The 19,720-nt window shown below is 42.9% G+C and overlaps 1 protein-coding gene across 1 annotated transcript; it reads right to left on the bottom strand.

The window, feature by feature from the left end:
• Positions 1 to 2,649: 2,649 nt before the first annotated feature.
• Positions 2,650 to 18,494, bottom strand: Gclm (glutamate-cysteine ligase modifier subunit). Its single transcript, XM_020154489.2, has 7 exons — positions 18,343 to 18,494; positions 13,698 to 13,763; positions 11,695 to 11,779; positions 8,911 to 8,970; positions 7,851 to 8,053; positions 6,360 to 6,474; positions 2,650 to 4,386 (listed from the first exon to the last, which is right to left on the bottom strand). Exons 1-7 carry the CDS (start codon positions 18,466 to 18,468, stop codon positions 4,217 to 4,219), a joined length of 825 nt encoding a protein of 274 aa, XP_020010078.1. The 5' UTR covers positions 18,469 to 18,494; the 3' UTR covers positions 2,650 to 4,216.
• Between the last annotated feature and the right edge of the window lie 1,226 nt (positions 18,495 to 19,720).

The raw sequence follows: 19,720 nt of genomic DNA, 5'->3' as shown, positions 1-19,720 counted from the left end.
AGTCCATGGTTGCTTGGCTCTTTTAACTTTGGGTCTGTGGCAAGGCTGAACATCATGGCAGGAAGCAGCTGGTAGAGTGAAGCTGTTCACCTGTGGTGGCTATGATGAGAGAGAGGAAGGGACCAGGGTTCCATTATTCCCTTCAAGGGTGCCTAAATCCCCAGTGACTTTTTTCCCACTAGGCCCACCTCCTGAGGTTCCACCACTCCAATAGCACCATCATCAGGACCAAGTCTTTGAAATGAATCTTTGGGGGACATTTAACACTACCCCACAGACCTGTGGTGAAAGAACTACTAAGAACATTCTTAAGAAAACAGTGAACTTAAAAGGAGTAGAATGCAAGAACCAACAGTGAGCCAAGAAGGAGGGAAAGGAGACTGAATCAAGCCGGGTGCTGGTGGCTCACTCCTGTGATCCTAGCTACTCAGGAGGCAGAAATCAGGAGGATCATGGTTCGAAGCTGGCACTGGACAAATAGTTTGAGACCCTATCTCAAAAAAACCCAACACAAAAGGGGCTAATGGAGTGGCTCAAGCTTTAAGAGCACCTGCCTAGTAAGCATGAGGTCTGGAGTTCAATCCCTAGTATTGCCAAAATACATAAATACATAAATAAAAAGATCTGATTCAGAATTACAACCTTATTGTACAATGTACTCCTTCTTAAGATATGGATGAACAGACACAGCAGTCATCTGTGACACACACATTTTGAATTTTCTGGAGTGGATCTGTGCATGTCTATATTCTGGTATTTTTAGGGGAGGTGGGCAAGTTTTACAAGCCTCTTTCATAAAATGTGACTTTTCCAACCTGACCCACTGTGGCCTCATGGGAAGCCACTCCTTTCTGTAGGAACAAGCTTTTGAAGAACACATTCTCATTCTTGTTGGAGTTACACGTTTACAGATAAATTGCTTCATTGTCCATTAAATGATATTTACAAACCAGACAATCAAATACCTCTCCCACAGTGCCCACCATGCCTTCTCTGACCCACTGTTGCTGAGGCCTTTCTGGTCCTCTCCCTGCCACAGGCCCACCTCCTTCCACACCCCGCCCTCCCTCTGCTGCTGTCACCCTTGCAGTTCTGCACTGCACTAATCTCCCTCTGCTCTGCAGACATGTGGACTCTTCTCTGCCCATCTGTAGCACCTAGGTACACAGTGACACTCAACAGACTCTGTGGAGGGATGAACAGGTTTATGGTTCAGATAGTTAAGTTACTCATAATTTCAAATCACACTCAGTTTAAGTTTAAAGTCAATGTAATGCTCCAGGATGCACCCAACTTGAAATAACTCAATGTAAAAACATACAGTTCATGTTTTATTTAGCTAAATTCACAGTATAGGCAGAAGTAAAATTATGAATACTTAACTAAGAACACTTTATATTTTGGTTTTAGCTTCTAGTATACCACTACAGGCACACAAGAAAAAGAATGATCTAATTAAAACACTTCCCTTCCCAAGTGTAGCTCTGATTCTGAAAACTATAAAAATATCAGTGAAAGTCATGTTACATATTTTTCAAAAATCAAACTGACAAATCCCATCAACAATTTTATGGGGAAAAGAGGTTCAAGTTTTATTAGGAAGCTAATGATGAAAACACAGGTTCAGAGTTATAGGCTGGTATATCTAAGTTGAAAACACAGTGGCTCAGAGGATTAAAGTACATCAGAAGAGCCTCACCTTTCTGTAGGTGTACATTTGGCAGAAAGATGAATAGTCAGCCAGTAGACAGTGAATGTATCAGCCACTCATATTCCCAGCGAGCACAAATCCTGGGTGGGAAACCGAGGAAGAAAGCCTCAGAGGTGTGATTAGATGAGCCTTGAAGATCCCGTGTCAGTTACTGCTTGGCTGGTGTAGAGAAAAGTCTGAGCCATTCATGTGAAATAGACTGGATAACTTTTTAGTTTTGTTTTTTACACAGATATCCTAATGATCATTTTTTGAGAGCTGAAAATTTTAAGCTATCATTTGTGATTCACATTTTAGCACTGGCTATCTTAAATGGATTCTATTCACGTCCTGGCACCTTCAGAATGTGACCTTCAGAATTTACGCCATGTGAACATATTTTATAAGACAATGGTCCTTCTGGTGACCAGTTTCTTGGAAGGGAATTCAAGGCAGTTTCATCACAAATGATCCCAAGTCAGTGAGTTGTGCTAATGGAAGGCTCCAGAGCACTTGGGAATGCAGTAAGCTACAGCTGCCTTTTGTATTTACTGGAAACTTATGTAAGTTTTCTACCTTGGGTCACTGGATTCATGTCTTCCCAATAAACAGACCTGTTCAGTTCACTACTGACAACTTAGCATCAGTCTTCATCCATTATTTTACAACATTACCCTTTTAATTTTGTGGCTTTTAAGGCATTAAATCCTTAAATATTTGAAGAGTACTTATTATATTCTGATAACTCATGAAAAAATGATGTGAAACAGCTTGAAAAATTATAAGGCCTTTAAAATGACTCATTTTTAAGGTTATTCGGTAACAGAAATTGAGGGTATAAAGTGAACAAAACCACTAATTTTAGAATTCCACACATGGTCCCCTTCACAAAATGAATCTAATCTTGCTGCCTTGTCAAGAGTGGAGGGGAAGATTACAAACAAACAAGCAAACTCTGCTGAAGTTTGGGTACATTGGTAACCAATGTTTTTTATTTTCAAACGACCCAGTTTTAAGTACTGGGGTTTAAACAAATGTGATGTGAAAGACCCCTTTAAAATAGCCCAGCCAGTTCAGTACACAGACTCAGGGTACAGTAGCATTTGAAGACTTATGTTATATGAAAAAATGTGTATTTTTCATATGTGTGTAAAATTAAAGAGTTACTGACACATTTAACAACACTACAAACAATGAACACACAGGCTAGAAGGCTTCCAGACACTCACGATCTAACAAGTTTTAGAAGGTAAACCAGCTGATTTCACAGTTCTGAAGACCAAATTATCCAACCCACAAAGCTTTAGTTAGGCAAAATCTACTTTGAATATGGAACCACAGTTCTTTTCCCAGAGTTGAGAAAATTTGAGCAAAATTAGTTTTATATAGGTCTGTGGTTTGAAAATGTTGAGATACAAGAGATTTTTAAGAGAAGCTTTCAAACATTTGTGTCACAGGTATTAACCTGCAGAATTAAGGAGACCCTCAGTATACATTGGTCACAGCTGAAGACCTCTTTCTCTTCTAGCTTCAAAGTTCTGCTCTAAAACAGGTAAGACAAGGCAGGGGCAGCTCAGTGGTAGACAGCATGCCTACTATGAACAAGGCCCTGGATTCAATCCCCAGCACCAAATAAAATAAAGCAAGTTAAAGACCACATCTCAAACACTTTGTCTAAACAGACAGTGCCGGCTCTGAACCATCAAAGGTCTCCCAGCCTCTTCTGGCTTTAGTGTCTCCAAGTCAGTTATTAATGGGGAACAAACATTATGTTTTACTCAACTGGCTCTGTGTCCCCTCTCCACAGAGCCCACAGTGCTGATCACGTGACCTGCGTGCAACTGGACATTTTCCTGAAGGAAAGGTTAAAAGAATTAGAAAGACAAAAGTAGCTGCTTTTACAGACCCTAACACAGTCATTCAAAGCTTCTAGACCCTTTTTCAAGTTTACTTTGGTTTGTCTTTAGAAATAATGGAAAGAGAAAATATGGCACAATACATGGTTAAACCATCACAGCTGAACTGCAGGCAAGGACACACGAAAATTTATGTTTCCACTCACATTGAAGAATTAATTTTATTTAGCTTACTCATAGATCCCAGCTGCTCCAGTTATTCTGATATAATTATTTCATCAGTGACAGAAAAAATATCTTCCAGTATTTGTTTTAATGACTGTAATTAAATTGTTTAGTTATACAATAGAGTAGGAAGCAATTAATGAATTTTGGAAATAAAAAATATGTATATACATTACCCTGATATCTAAGCCAAAATATATCTAACAAGTTTTCTTGATTTCTATTACTCATAAAAATAAAGGAAATATACTGCAAGTATTTTCTTTATAGACAATTTCAATTAGAAAACAAAGGTATGGTTCACGTGAGTGGACTGACGGAGGCAAGGCCAGTGTTCAGACCTTGATGGAAACGCACTAGAACTGGAGACTGAGCCTGGGGCACCTGGGTACCAGAGCTGGACGTGCACAGCATGGTCCGCTCTCACCGAGGAGGTACGCTGCAGTCAGGAGCCCCTGCGCTTGGCCTGCAGAATGTACCCCTTGGATTTGATGATGCCTCTGCTCTTGACGATGACAGAGTAGCGTAGCAGCCACAGTGGCACCCACTCCTGCGCCTGGATGTCAGGGATGCTCTCCCGAAGGGCTTCCTGGAACGTCGCCTCGGAAAGCAGTTCTGCAACAGACAAAACCCAGTTACACCGGAAAGCAAGCGCACTTCACGTAGGTGAGCATCTGCACAGCGGGATGAGCACCTCTAATGTTTAAGAGGCATGTCTCCCTGGGTCCCACTGTGATTCCTGACTTCCAGCAGCAAAGCTGCATTTGTATTTTCTGAAGATCTCTAGAGGAGTCTGACCTGCAGCCTGTAAGACACAGGGAGTAAGAAAGAGGGAAAACTCACTCCTACCCCACTAGTTAGAGGTGAGACAGCATTTCTACTCCACACACTTCCTCATGGCTTTCTTTCTAGGTGTGTGGGCATCGCTCCCTTTATATGTGGGCAATTGTTAAAACCGATTCACAAAATACTTCGTTACCTGAGAGAATGTTCATGACGGGAATGAAAACAGGTGAAGCAGTCCGTAACTGCACAATGAACTGACCTGCTCTTTCCCTCCTCAGGCAACCTGCAGTTGCATTTAGGGAGGTCCACACAACCGACACTGAGCCTAGTGCAGCAGGGCACACGACAGCCCAGAACTGAACTCGTGATTCCCCCTGCCTCAGCCTCCCAAGCAGCTGGGACTGCATACCCACGGCCATGCACCAATGTGCCTGGCTAAAGTATGACTGGAAGCCACACCACTAGGCCCCCAATACTGTACTATGGATCTATTCTAACTCACTTCCTTATCATTTCCCAGACCAATCTGCTAATGAAAGCCCCGCTGCAATCAGCATCCCGGAATGCAATCCCCAGAGGGCATGTGCACCCAAGGCTCTGCACAGGCTCTGGCAGGCTGCTCTCTACACCCTCGTAAGCACATGCAATCACTAAAAATCTCTGTTGGTATCTCGTCTTCCTAACATCCAGGTGGCTTGCTTTTAATGTTATTTTAGCATAGTCCTCGCTGACTGTCCTGCGAAGGACCACCACCCCTGACTAGACAGACACTGTTGCCCTCAGCCAGCTTTCCTCCTGTGCACATGGCCACTTAACACTTCCCACACTGATTTCATTATGTCTCTTCCCCTTAGAATGCAAATTCCAGGAAGGTGGGGTTTGCCTGTCTGACTTCAGACTTAGTACCCAGAGCAATGCCAGGTTCATAGTAGGTGCTCACCTGTCTGTGGAATGAATCCATCAAGATGGAGAGATTCCATGAGGGTCAGAGAAACCACACGACAGGAAGGAAGAGACCATCACAGTGTGACCTGGGGTGTCTCAGGACCCACTTGCCCCCAAATAAATGGCTATCTACTTGACTATCATCAATCAAATAGCTAACATTAGCTACTTTTTCCCCTTCCTCTTCCTTCTCCCTCCCTTTCTCCCTCCCTCCCTCCCTTCATTTTTCTTTAACTGGGCAGTACTGGTGTTTGAACTCTGCCACTTGAGTCATGCCCCTAGCCCAATTACCATGTACAGACTCTTTTCTGAGTAATTTCCATGTATGAATTCATTTAACCCACATGTTAACTTGGGATAACTTGGTCAAGGTCACAAAGTTGGTAAAAACTTTTCATTAACAGAATGCAAATGTCTCCTTGAAAAAGCAACATTCACTGGAATTGTTCACAGACCTTAACAAGAAGAGGACCCCGAGGGAGTAGGGCAAATGTAGATTAGATTTGCCGGAAGCAGAAAGGAAAGCAAATGAAGCAGTTCTGAAGTCAGCATCTGATTGTGCCCCACTGGGTTAAGTCATCATTGTGACACGTAAGACAGTGGACAACGAAAAGTGAGGGACAAGGGCCACTTTAGAGCAGAGGCCTTCAGGGAACGTATAAATCAACTCTATTTTAGATAACAAGCAAAGATAAATGTTTTACAAGTTGGCTGCTTAAAATAAAAACAACACACAATCTGAGAACTATGTTACTTATTAACTACATGCTTTTAAAATTTATTCAACTGTGTTAACCATTCAGAAAAAAAACAGGAAAAATCGAAAGCTTGGGGCCCATCTAAAGTATAGGCCCTACCTTTGGGATCATTGTGCGTCAAGAGCTGAATGTCAAACTGTTTGGCAAATGCAGTCAAGTCAGGTGGCATCACACAGCAGGAGGCAAGGTTAACTTGGTTACTATTTGGTTTTACCTAGAAGTGAAAATAAAATCATGACAGCTTTACAAAATTAAGTAATACAGAAAGTAATACACAATAAAAGGACTTAATTCCAGAATTCATGAGAAATCACCCTCTGTGATGATTCAAGTCTACAAACATTCTATGTGACTATCTCTGTCAACAGGTGCTTCTCTAGCCCATCCTAGTGGTAATGAGGGAAGGAGGGAAAACCAAGTTTCCTGCTGGAACCAGGCAGCAATCTAATGCATCGACCTTGGAAACAAGCACCGTTCTAAGTGTAATGGTGTCAGTAACAGGAGTGTGTCTTAAAGTGGAGGATAATCCAAGTAAGTGCACTTAATGTCAAGTATAAAATATGGCCACTAATCACACACGTTCTGACAGAGGACTCAGTGGCGTCCAGCAGCTGCACTGGTCAGTACATCCTGGTTAACACATCTTGGGTTGCCCAGGCCTCTCCCAGTTTCTTGGCCATGTCCAACCAACCATGTCAAAGGAAGAAGGGGCCATAGTTTCTCTATGGTCTTCCTACCCGTAAGAAACTCTGAACACTCTGAAAAGAAGGCTAGGAATGAAGTAAAGGAAAGAAGAAAAATACAGAGTAAAGGTAAAATACTAACCACTCCCCTTCTAATTTTGTGGGTTATTTGAGCACAGTTGGGGTGAGAGACTTATGATACCAGTGCATATCAAGCTGTGCACACCGAGTCTTATGCATCCTTAAATAAGAGTCAGCAAAATATTTGTTATACAATGTTTCCTTGCTTAGGAAATTAGATGTATGGCCTCATAATACCTAAAGAAAACTGCAACATCTTTGTCACATATATAAAACTGAAGGAAAAAGCCTAAATTCATTTGGCATGAAAACTTTCATATTTTCTAGTATTCTTCTCACTTTGTGTGTGTGGTATTGGGGTTTGAACTCAGGGTCTCATGCTTGCTAGGCAGACACTCTACCACTTGAGCCACTCTACCAGCCCTTTTCGCTTTAGTCATTTTTCAGATTGGATCTTGAATTATGTTCGTGCAGCCAGGACAGTGACTCTTCTTTACGCTTCCCATGTAGCTGGGATGCACCATGCCCACTGTGACCAGTTGATAGAGGTCTTGACTTTTCTGCCCAGGTAGGCCTCAAACCGTGATCCTCCTAATCTCCATCTCCCAAACACCACTGTGCCATACTGATTCTGTCATTTTAAATGCGATTAATACTCAGTGCAATTAGATATACATATTTTTAAAAACTCAACCCCTGCTCCTGGAGATAATGCTGCCTGAGAACCCCCACATTTGTAGTAGTCATGGAGTGGTGAGCAAGCACTCTGTGCCCACAGCTGCAGAGTGCAGGTCCCTCCCCAGGGCCCAGGGTCCACGTCCTTCACCTGTGCCCACTGATACAGCTGCTCCAACTGTGTTTTGTCCAGATCAGAGGTTCCTATAGCAACAATTTTCTTGCTTTGAACCAGGTTTTCTAGTTCCTCCCAGTAAGGCTGTAAATGCTCCAAGGACAGATTGACTCCATCTTCAATAGGGGGCGAGGCAATAATAACGGAATCCAGCTGTGCGACTCCAAGGACTGAGCAAGCTGACAAGAATGAGAGGCAAACAGGATAGATGCTTATTACAAGTGCAACTAATGTCCTCAAGGTGTCCACTAAATCCTGCCCAGACAGTCGTCTACTGTTGTCCTACACAACACCTTTCATTTAGAATGTTTCCATCTTTAGCACAATGCAAGTACCTATTCACCTCCTCTCTGTTTCTCTGACCGGCCTCATCACTGGGAGCCCATAGCCACAACAGGCTCTCTTTCTGGGGACAAACGCCTTCTCATTTCTTATAGGTCCTCTCCATCTACATTCCCTCCAGGTCTACTTGCTCACGGGTGCTCCATATGGATGACTGTGAGAATGCTTCCTTAATATTCTGTAACTGGTAATCATAGTTAAGGCTCTGGAGAACTAAGTCGGTGTTTACAGAGGCAGATAATTTAGTAATTTCTATAAAAAAGAATTTAAGACTTTATTCGAAATGATTACTCTTCACTCTACAGTTGCATTAAAGGACCAGTGGTTTAAGTATTCAACATATATAAATACTGGAAGAATGTTCTAAAAGAAAATACCATAGTAACCTAACCAAGTGCTAAAACTGGATACAAGATACATGGTTTTTGTTGTTGCTTCGTTATGTCACCTACAGTACTAAAAGGTTCAGACTATGATGATGCAGAACTTCTATTCCAAAACACGATTAGCATTTAAATGTTACATTTTTATATTTCTCTTATATATCTAAATATGACCCTAAATAAGTCAAGAGGATTCTACAGAAGGTGTTTGAACTCAGGCTGGAGTTCTGAAAATTAAATCAGCTCATTTTCTTTCTGCCTAGACTTGGCACAAGCTGTAACACATGTAAAGAAGCTAAAGCTTTGCTTACCCATGTCAACTGCATTTCTGGTTGAAGACGAGGAGTTTGATCCCACAATGAACAGCTTTGCTGGGTGGTGAGGAAAACAAAGTCGATCACTACACTTGGGCACAGCCTAACTGGACAATATCAACCTATAGAAAACCCTCAAGTTTCCTGTCCTAGTCACATAACTTTAAGACAGAAGTATATTCCCCTGTAATTTTAAAATGATATGCTATCTGCCAACAAGTATGTTTAAGAACAAAAGCAAATACTAACTTTTCACTTACCACGAGGCAGCTCAGATCAAGTATTTGAAATATGGAGATAGATGCACGTAAACTGCTTATATTTTGTTTTTTTGGGTCACTCTGTGACCCAGGCTGGCCTGGAACTCATTATGGAGGCCCAGGTGAACTAGACCTTGAGATATTCCTCATCTCTGCCTCCTGAGTAGTTAGGATTACAGGCGTGAGCCACAGGTACCCAGCCTGGCTTTCGTTTTTAATACCTGAAGATAATTCTGTAATTTTGATAGAGTATAGTTCACCAAATGAGTTTCTGCTTACTGAACTTTAAGTTAGTAGTTCCAGCTTCCTAGTAACATATATAATTCTAAAACATCTTGGTAACTTTACCCATTCAGGTTTATACTGAGCAATTTCCCAAGGCTGTATAGTCAGAAATGTGATTATGAGTGAAAGGATTTGACCTTTCTTGTAAGCCTTCTTCATTTTGTTACCTTTTAATTTATAAACAATGTCACTAGGTGACCAGACCACCAACAGTGACAACTGCTCTCCTAACAAGATAGGATGCTCAACCAGTGCCCCCAAATCTGAAAACCTCTGAAGTCTAAAACATTTCTGCTCCCAAGTATTTAGGGTAAGGGATATTTAATCTATCCTGAAGGGATTTTTTTTAATTTAGTAGGTATACTATGTACCTGTCCAGGACCACATTATTTGGTGTTTCTTTGGTTACCAGGAAAGCTGAGTCACTCCTGATATAGAAAGCTTATAACACAGGTAAGACTGAGGCTTTGGCCTGATTTAAACTCAGTTTCATACGTACATGTTTACTTTATATAAACTCACTGCTCAAATATCCAAATTTACTCAGCAGAAAAACAGTAGGACTAGTAGGAGAGCTTCTTGCTCCCTCAGAAAGGAGAGTGGAGGAAATTTTACCAAAGGTGACTAGCATTCGGCATCTGACACATGGGTTCTTGTACATTTCTTATGTCTGTCCCTTCCTGTCTACTGCTAGGTGGTCTACCTGAAATGCTGCTTCTTCATGTTACTCCCTATCAGGTAAGTCAATGTTCACCATTTGGTCCAACGCTGGCTACCATAATTACATTGTGTGGAATCCTTCCCCACCACTATCCCTTGGTCCAAGAACTTGGCCATCTGAAATGTCTCCTCTGAAAGAGAAGCCATTTTTAGATACGTAGAAGGTGCAAAGTTCCTTATGTACGGAGACTTTTGATCTTAGCCCTTCGGGAACTGAGGACAACTTGTAAGTCATCCAAGAAAAATCTCCATCAGGATGAATTATAAACAACCACATACACAAAGTTGACTTTACTTCCTTTCTTACAGTCAGCAATGTGAAATTAACAAAAAGAAATGGGTTTTGGAGTCAGGCATACCCCAAGCAGGCTTATCTGGTTCAACCACTTACTGGTTGTATGACAACTTTCTTTTCTCTTTCCTAATTGATGGGGTTTCACTATGTTGCCCAGGCTGGCTTCCAACTCCTGGGCTCAAGCAATCTTCTTGTCTCAGCCTCCCAAGTAGTTGAGACTACAAGTGTGTGCTGCCACACCCAGCTGTATGACAACTTTCAAGTTATTTAATGTCACTAGTGTAACGAGATGAGATCTATCTTGCTAGTTTTGATAATTACAAGAGGAAATCTCACCATAAAATGACAAGTACAGTACCTAGCATAAAGTAAGACTCAATAAATAGTAGTTATTATTAGAATCAAAAGAAAGTGCCCCATCTCATCACAAGTCTGCCTCAATGACCAAAACACAACATGGCAACAAGTAATGGCCACCTGGCACTTACTCTGTGGCAGTCACTGTCTAGCTGCATGCTTCTTGTGATATTTCATCCAATGTATAAGGAAGCTGTGAAATGACTGCATCCCATTTTACATATGAGGAATGTAAGGCCCAGAGGGATAGACACTTGCTAGCCCAGGAAGACAGCAGCCGGTTCTCTGCATACACAGGAATGTCAATCAAGCAAGCTCAAGACGTCAATGACTCTGTCCTGCTGACTGGACGCTGAGGGCAAGGGCAGCATGGCTTCTCACCTTTGGTTCTGGAATGCAGCAGTCACTACATGTGCTGAATGGGTCTAATATGTACTTCCTTCCTTTCCATGCAACTAGTCCAGACTTCCTTCCACTATTTCCAGGCCACCTTGGGCATGGCTTACCACTACCTCTCCAGGAGGGAGGACTTGTATCTGCTCTAGAGACACTGCTTCCAAGCCTCCCCTTTGTCCTTGCTGTTTCTTCCACCCTCGCCTTTCTGTTGCTCTGAACACACATGAATTACATGACGTAAGGATAGCAGGCTGAAACTTTATTCTGACTCCTCTGAAGGAGTAGGCAATGATTTCCTATCACTCCATCTTAGGAGGTGACGTTACAACTATATTAAAAAAGTCTTTGTGTTTCTCACACTTGGTGACCGAAGCACTTGTTTGTTACTGAGCAAAGAAAGGCTATTCCCACGCCTGACAAAGCCACATTCCAACTGTACAGGGAGTGAACAGTAAGGCTGACTTTTACCGGAAACTTTCATTTCTTCTCTTTCATCAGGGTTTATCTTTTCTACTGCATGAGATACAGTGCATTCCAGGACGTCCGGAAACTCCTGTAATGAACATGACATCGACAATAAACATCAAATCAATGTTTCTGATTAATTGTAAAATTCCCTGTTGTCCACAAAGACCTAAGACAAGAGGACTCTGAACTTGAGGTCTGTGGGTTTCATAGGGTGTTAATTCCTGACGTAAAGGCAAAACCCATGTGTGTGTCTTTCCATCTTCTGAAAAAAATATACTCATTTTGATTGAGGACTCAGCAGGAAGCATGACCAAAAGATAAAAAAAAAAAACGAAACAAAAAAACAAGCAGGGGAGGGAGATATGAGGAGCAAAAACCACTAGCACAGCAATTTTACTTAAAAATAAACCAGTGAAAATAATATGCACTTGAATACCGACATGGTAAAAACCTTCTACACTAATTACAAACTTTATAAAAAGTTTCTGTTCCTTTGGATTTTAATGTCATTGAAGTTTAACCTGTAAGTGGACTTAGGTGTGTTTTTAGTAGAGCTGTTTTAGGTTCACAACAACATTGAGCAGAAGGTACAGAGATTTCTCCTTTACCCTCTGCTCCCCCATCAGTGTCATTTGATGACACATCAATGGGGTCATGCTTGTTACTGTTATGTGTAAATGACATGAGCCCACCATTAGAGCATCAGTGAGTAGCAGCATGGTAGCTTGGTCACAAGAATCCTGCGTCTACCTTCATTCTTCCTTTCCACCCAACCCTGGCAACCACTGATCTTTTCACTGTCTCCACAGTTCAGCTTTTTAGAGTGGTAAGTAGCTGGAATCATACAGCATGTGGCCTTCTCAGACTGACTTCTCTCACTTAGTAATGTGCACTTAAGTTTCCTCAGTTCTTTCATGGCTTCAAGGCTCGTTTCTTTCTAGCACTGAATAATATCCTATTGTCTGGATGCACCATAGGTCATATATTGAAGGCCGTCTTGGTTGCTCCAGACTTTTGGCAATTGTGAGAAAAGCTGCTATAAATGTCTGTGTGCAGTTTTTTTGTGAGCATAACATTTCAACTTGTTTGAGCAGATACCTAAGAACAAGCTCTCTGGATCATGTGACAATAGCATATATAGTTTGTAATCACAAACATTTTTAAGTGACCAAAAAGTGCCATCCAAATGCATCATAATGAGTAATTTATGAGGACAATGATATCAGTCAGAAGCATTAACTTACATAACAAGATTTGACAAAGTAAACAGCAGTGTCTTTCCCATGATTTGTGAACACATTACAACACCTAGCAAGAACGGGGAGCTTAGTGTTTATGAAGTCATGCATACATGCAATGCTCTTTTCAGATGAATAAAAATCAAAGACATTAATCAATGTCTATATAGCAGCTGTAATTAAAAACTTGCTATATCCAGCACTTGTCCTCTTATAATTTTAAAGTAGTCTATAATTTAATATGAGCCTTTGGTTGAGTTGGATTTCACAGACATTTTGTATATTAATATTCATGATTCAGTCATATACTGCTGTCTAATGAAATACAATTCCTTATTATTTCATCAGAAACTGACATTTTAAAAAGAATTTTAGCCACTGTATTATGGGGGTGATATTCTACCAAGGCAGTCTACCAACCAATGTGTCTGATAACCATCCCTCTGCTAGACTATGTGTCACGTGAGGAAATTTGGGATTAAGCAGAGGAGTCCTACCTGAAGAGCCAGATCCTTCTATTCTCTGCCTGTTCCTACAGACCAGGGGGCCATCCTGACAAAAGAGGCACAGAGGCTGATGGCTAACAACCTGTTTGACTTCCCTCCCTTGTAAAATGGGATGCAGTTATTTCACAGGCTTCTTTAAAAGTTGGATGAAATATCAAAAGAAGGAGTAGCTAGACAGTGATTGCCACAAAATAAATGCTTCCTGCTTTCTTCACTTCCTCTTTGACCTGCAAGATTTCCACACTCACATTCCACTTACCCTGACCAGCTCTGGGCTGATTTGGGAACTCCACTCATTCAAGGTCTTTTGGATACAATCTCGAAGCTGCAAAAGAAATGCATTTTGAAACTGTTCATCAAAGGCTCTTCAATTCTCATATTTGTACAAGTTAAGTGAGAAGAATAGTTATCAATAGGAAAAACCATGCAAATCCATTCTACAAGGTTTTTGTTAACTTCAACATAAACTCAGACCTATTTTGATTCTACTCTTAATTTTCACACATTCTTGATCTAAAATAGTAGTCTATTTTATAGTGTTTTATACCAATAAAACTCACTTTTGCAGGGTGCCGTGACTCACGTCTGTAATCCTAGCTACTCAGGAGGCAGAGATCAGGAGGATCACGGTTCAAGGGCAGCCCAGAGAAATAGTTCTTGAGACCCTATCTTGAAAATATCCAACACAAAAAAGGGCTGGCAGGAAGGCTCAAGTGGTAGAGCACCTGCTTGGCAAATGAGAAGCCCTGAGTTCAAAACCCCGTACCATCAAAAACAAAACAAAACAAAACTTTTAACTTTTGAGACATTAAAACATTCATAAGAAACAAACAATTGGCTGGTGGAGTGGCTCAAGTAATACAGCACCTGTCAGAGGCCCTGAATTCAAACCCCAATAACCTCCAAAAAAAAGAAACAAAAATTATTTTAAGAATAAGGTTATAAAATAACTTGGGCCAGGTGTGGTGACACACCTATGGAATTCCAGCCTTGGAAGGTGAAGGCAAGAGGATCCCAACTTTGAGGCCAACCTGCAAGACTCTGTCTCAAAAAACAATAACAAAAGCAAGCAAACAAAATAAAAAAGAAAGTTGGATTAAGCCCTATGCTACACTCCTCAAAGACAAACAAATGACAGAGAGTAAGTGTGGCCAGAGGAACTGCTACATTAGATTCATATGTGCTGTTTGTTAAAAATTCAAGATCCTGGGCTGGAGGTGTGGCTCAGTGGTAGAGTATTTGCCAAGCATTGGTGAGGCCCTGGGTTTATTCCCCAGCACCGGAAAAAAACAAATAAAAAATTCACTCCCCAGCTTAATCCTAGACCCGATGAACTCTCTCCAAGAGCAGCAAGAACTTTTCATGTTAACAGGCATACCAAGTAACTCCTATGTACTGTAAAGTCTTCAAATGAATTACCAGGATGGCTCTGAGTTTAAGACAAATACAGACAAAAAAATAAAAAGAACATATCATTTTCTAACACTTAGGTACACATCTAATCCATCTTTGTAAGTGTATTTTTATACTAATGTTATAGTATGTTGTAAGTTCACTGAAGTGTTTATTCCTATTTTACCTCATTAGTGTATTTGAAACTTACTTGATAGTGATTTGTTCATTGAGTGAAGACGTAAATTCACGTAACAGAATGAAAATTTCACAAAATGATAGTATGCTCTAGTGGCTTCTATTCTATTAATTAGAAAAAATATACTGTTCCACGACTCAATATTTTGAGTCATTTATGACTACTGACCAGCCAGCTCGAGCAGGGTTTAAAACAATGACCAAGGTCACACTGGGTAATCAATGAAAAAGTAACTAGAATGAGTAACTAGAAGCAACTCCCTGAACTGCAAAAGCACTTTCTCAATGGCAAGGACAGACTAAACTTCTGGCTGTTCTGGGATTTGAACTTGGGGCCTGGAGCTTGCCAGGCAGGCGCTCTACCACTTGAGCCATGCCTCCCGTTGGTAATCCTTCTGACAGAATCATTAATTTAAAAATTAGTAGAAGCTGAGAAGTTAGCAAGTCTATCAAGAATGCTTTGGCTCAAATCTGAGCAGAATTCTAAGAAATTTTCCTGTGGAAGAATGACTCATTATTACATAAAGCTTTCATGAACTCCTCAATTTAGGAAGGTAAGAATATTTTTAGAGAATTGGCCCCTTTCCTGCAATCATTTCCTTAATTAATCTTGGATTCTACAGGAGAAATTATTGAAAAAGTCCAAAGTTATTTAATTACTTGAGAAATTCATTGAGTGTATCACAACCTAGTGATTTTTAATCTGTAAATTACATATTACCTATACTGACTGAACATTAAACCTGCCCTTTTGGTTCCTGTTCTGTTCATTCTTACTACACACAATATCACTAAAGATAAATATCACTACACTTGGCCTATCATCAGACCTGGAGTTGCATAACAATTTAAATACCACATGACTAACACAGAGCAATAGACAGGTGAGTTTGACCAAAGTACATCGTAAGTACGTATGCAAATATCATGATGAAACCCATTTATTAGCACACATTAGTGTACATGTTTAATAAATTTTTAAAAAATATCACATGATTCAAGTGGCTGAATACCCTCCCAACAAAGAAAGGAAAAATCTTAAGATGAAAAAGACAATATTTAACTCTGGCTTAAACCTTCAGCACTGTCAAAGTGAACAATAAAACTAAATACATGTTAAAAAAACTCAGCATTTGAGTTCATAAAATTCTAGTGAAACACAACATGTCAGCAAAGGTCACAGAATAAAAACAAACAAAAAAAGCCCACATTACAATTAAAGAGACCTTTGAAGAAATTTAATTGAACTCTCTATCTGAAGTGTAATTTTGTTTTAATGGTGAGAGAAGGTTTTCAGTTTCCTTGATCTCTTTTTCAAGGTTGAATTGTGTGGAGAACCACATCCCAGTGTGGAGCTCTGGTTGTTAAAAGTTCTTTGTTTGTCTAATTCTAAGTAGTGGTCAAGCTTCCTACAGGACACTGCCACTCCCTGGGCGCTCTCCCCAGTGGTTCCTAGCTTCCTTAGTCTTGTTCTACTCTTATGACGCACCCTAAACAAAACACTACACACCACAGTTAGTCCTTTGAACAATGCTCTCAAACTGCACATTAGTGCATTAAGAATCAAATTTTTACAAAATAAAACAAGATAGAAGACATAGTATGTAAGGGTTACCATCTCTCTGTGAGACCTTTGTTTCTGACTTATGGATGTTCACACACATAAATATAAAACTATGCACCTGGTGGGTAAGATGCGTTTCTTACTGTTTGCAGTCAATAACTGTGAAAGCTACTCTTTAGAGTGTGTGTGGTGAGATAAGAGGTTTTACCCCATGCTGCCAATCCACAGGCAAATGCTACCCTGAATCCTACTGATGAGTGGTGAAGAAAGCAAGGCTCTATATACCAAATACAGAACTACTGTCGGGAAAAAATAGTCAAAGTGGGGTGGTTTAAACAAAGCACACAGACTGAGCTGGAGCCTGAAGACAGAACAGGATAAGGATTCTGGTTCCTATTAAAGGTACCACCCAGGGCTCCCAAGGTTGCCTCAGAGGGGTGCTAGATGCTGTGCTTAGTCTACAGCCACTTCTCCCATTAAAAGAGCAGAAACCTCTCTGAATACTGCTGATCACATTGCAATATGGCAGCATTCAGGAAACATGTTCTTTTAATCACATTTGCTTATCTTTCTGGTGAACCAGGAGACAGGGAGATAAATACCTGTGTGCTGAGTGTTTTCATACTATCTTGTAATCCTCACAGCCTCAGGAGGCAGGTATTAGCCAACTTTAAAGCTATGCAGACACACAGAGGGCAACTTTCTCCTATAATTAAAGGCTTGTTTATTTATTATTTTTGTAGAAGTTTTTTTTAATCTTTAACAACACATAATAAGTGTACATATTCACTGGGAATCTTTTTAAGTCCTAAAACTGTTCCATACTACCAATATGCCTGATTAGGTTACAGTTAACAAGTGACTCAGGATTGGCCAGCAGCAAATGTGTAAAAGTTTCTAATTCTGATTCCTCTGTGCCACCTCCAACTAGTAATTAATCTTCAGGCAAATAAAACAAGGCAGATTAATGTGAAGTAAGAAAAGAGTGTACCTGCTCCCAAACCAGATCTGAAAGTTTAATCATTTACTGCAATACAGAAACCAGTGTCAACATTCCAAAAAATGCATCCCGAATACGATTTCATCTGATGGATGCTGGTCTGTGTAATATTCCCTTACCTGGACAGGTGGGGGAAGGACAGGTGGGGAGGGACAAATGGGGGAGGGCCAGGACCCTGGGACTTGCAGGGATGTAAAGTTTTCTCACCTGTCAGATGCTGACCTGCGTAATATACCCTTACTGACAGACGTGTGTGTAGGAGTCCGGGGGTGGGGGTGGGGCCCAAGAAGTGGGGAGAGGGTCAGAACCCCAGGACCTGCAGGGGTGTAAAGTTAACCCATCCTAAGCACGATTTCCTGTACATGACGCTGACCTGTCTAATACTCCCGTAGCTGGACATTTGGGGGAAGTACAGATGGGGGAGAGCCAGACCGCCGGGACCTGCAGGGGTCTACAGTTAATGCATTCTGAACACTATCTCACCTGTCAGATGCTGCCCTGTGTAATATCCCCTTACCTGGACAGGTGGCACCAAGAAATGGGGCGAGGGCCAGGACCCCAAAACCTGAAGGGGTGTATGGCTGATGCATTCTGAACGCTAACAGTCCCTTAGCTGGACGGGTGGGGGAAGGACAGGTGGGGAGGGACAGGCCCCCGGGACCCATGGGGTGTGAAGTTAGCACATCCGGGACTGACTTTCCGTGCAGAGCTGGCCTAGCTGGACCGCGGGGACAGGCGGGGGCAGCTCACCTCCTCGCTGTGCGTGGACGGGCACTTCTTGCGCAGGCGGCCCCAGTTGAGCAGGTTCCCGGTCTGCAGGTGCAGCGTGCGGGCGCGCGCCAGGAGCGCCCCGGCCGCGCGGCTGTCGGTGCCCATGGCCGCCGGGCGGGAGGCGGGAAGGCGGGAAGGCGGCGGCGGCCGCGCCGGACGCGGGCCGGCGGGAGGAACGCGAGGCCGCGGCCCGCGCGGAGCTCGGTGTGCGCTGGCGGAGGAGGCCGGCGGCCGGGCGGAGGCGGCGGCGGCGGCGGCTCGGCACAGCGGAGCTGTTTCCTGGAGACGATGACGAAGCAGAAAGCGCGGCCGAAAAAGTGCTTCGTAACCGTTACTCGGCCCGCGGCAGGGCGGGGCGGGGCGGGGCGGGACGCGGAGGTGAGGGAGGGCGCCGAGGGCCGCGGGAGACTGGCCCGGGCCTGCGGCGGGCGGGGCGGGGCAGGGGGCGGGGCGGGGCAGGGGGCGGGGCGCCGAGGGAGACTGGCAGGGGCCTGCGGAGAGTGGGCATGACAGCGTAAGGGGGCGTGGCCGGGGCGGGGCAAGGGGCGTGCAGGAGGCGGCGGGCTCCCCCTGCCGGTCAGAGCGCTGCGCGGCAGGGAGCTCAGCGCGGCAGGGAGCTCAGCGCGATAGGCTTCACCAGGGCTCCGTGCCGCGGGCTCCCCCTGTCGCGAGGTGTAGGGAACACAGCATGGCCGGGCCTTTAACATCCACCCCGCAAGCAGCGAGATGCAGCGTGGGGGACCCCTCCTTCCGTTCGGGGCATGGAGTGCAGCGTGGCGGGCTCCCCTTTTGACCAGGGGCAGCACTGTTGGCTCCCCCTGCCGTTTGGGGCGCAGCAGTGGGGGCTCCTCCTGCTGTTTGGGGTGCAGTCCACTGTGCTGCAGATGTCCACCTAGGCCTCTTCCACAGGAGAGCAAAGGTGCAGGAAGGCCTTGAAGACCAGTGGTTCCGGGTTCGGTTGTTCCCTGCCTTGCTACCTGCAAGAACGTTCCCCAAACTACTAACTGTTCTTCGGGTCCATTCATTAAAGGCCTGTTGGTTTTCCCTATCTGCTGGCACTGTGTGACATCAAAGAAAACAATTTAATCTTTGTCCTTGAGAGGCTTAAACTTGAGTTCCAGAGACAGGGCAAGCCATGAAACTGTAAGTCATAATATAAGAATAGAGGGCCAGGTGTGATGGTGCACATCTTATCCAAGCTACTTGGAGGCAGAGGTAAGAGGATCACAGTCTGAGGCTGAGCAAAAGTCCTAGCTCCTAACTGAAAAAGCAAAAGGACTGGGGGCGTACCTCAAGTGGAGGTAGAGGTCTGTCCCAGGACGGGCGAAACTTAAAATGTGTGTGTGTGTGTGTCACG

This window comes from Castor canadensis, chromosome 12 (genome assembly GCF_047511655.1).
Source record: "Castor canadensis chromosome 12, mCasCan1.hap1v2, whole genome shotgun sequence".
NCBI lineage: Eukaryota > Metazoa > Chordata > Mammalia > Rodentia > Castoridae > Castor > Castor canadensis.
The sequence above is the reverse complement of the archived record's forward strand: the minus strand, read 5'-3'. Positions and strand labels throughout refer to the sequence as shown.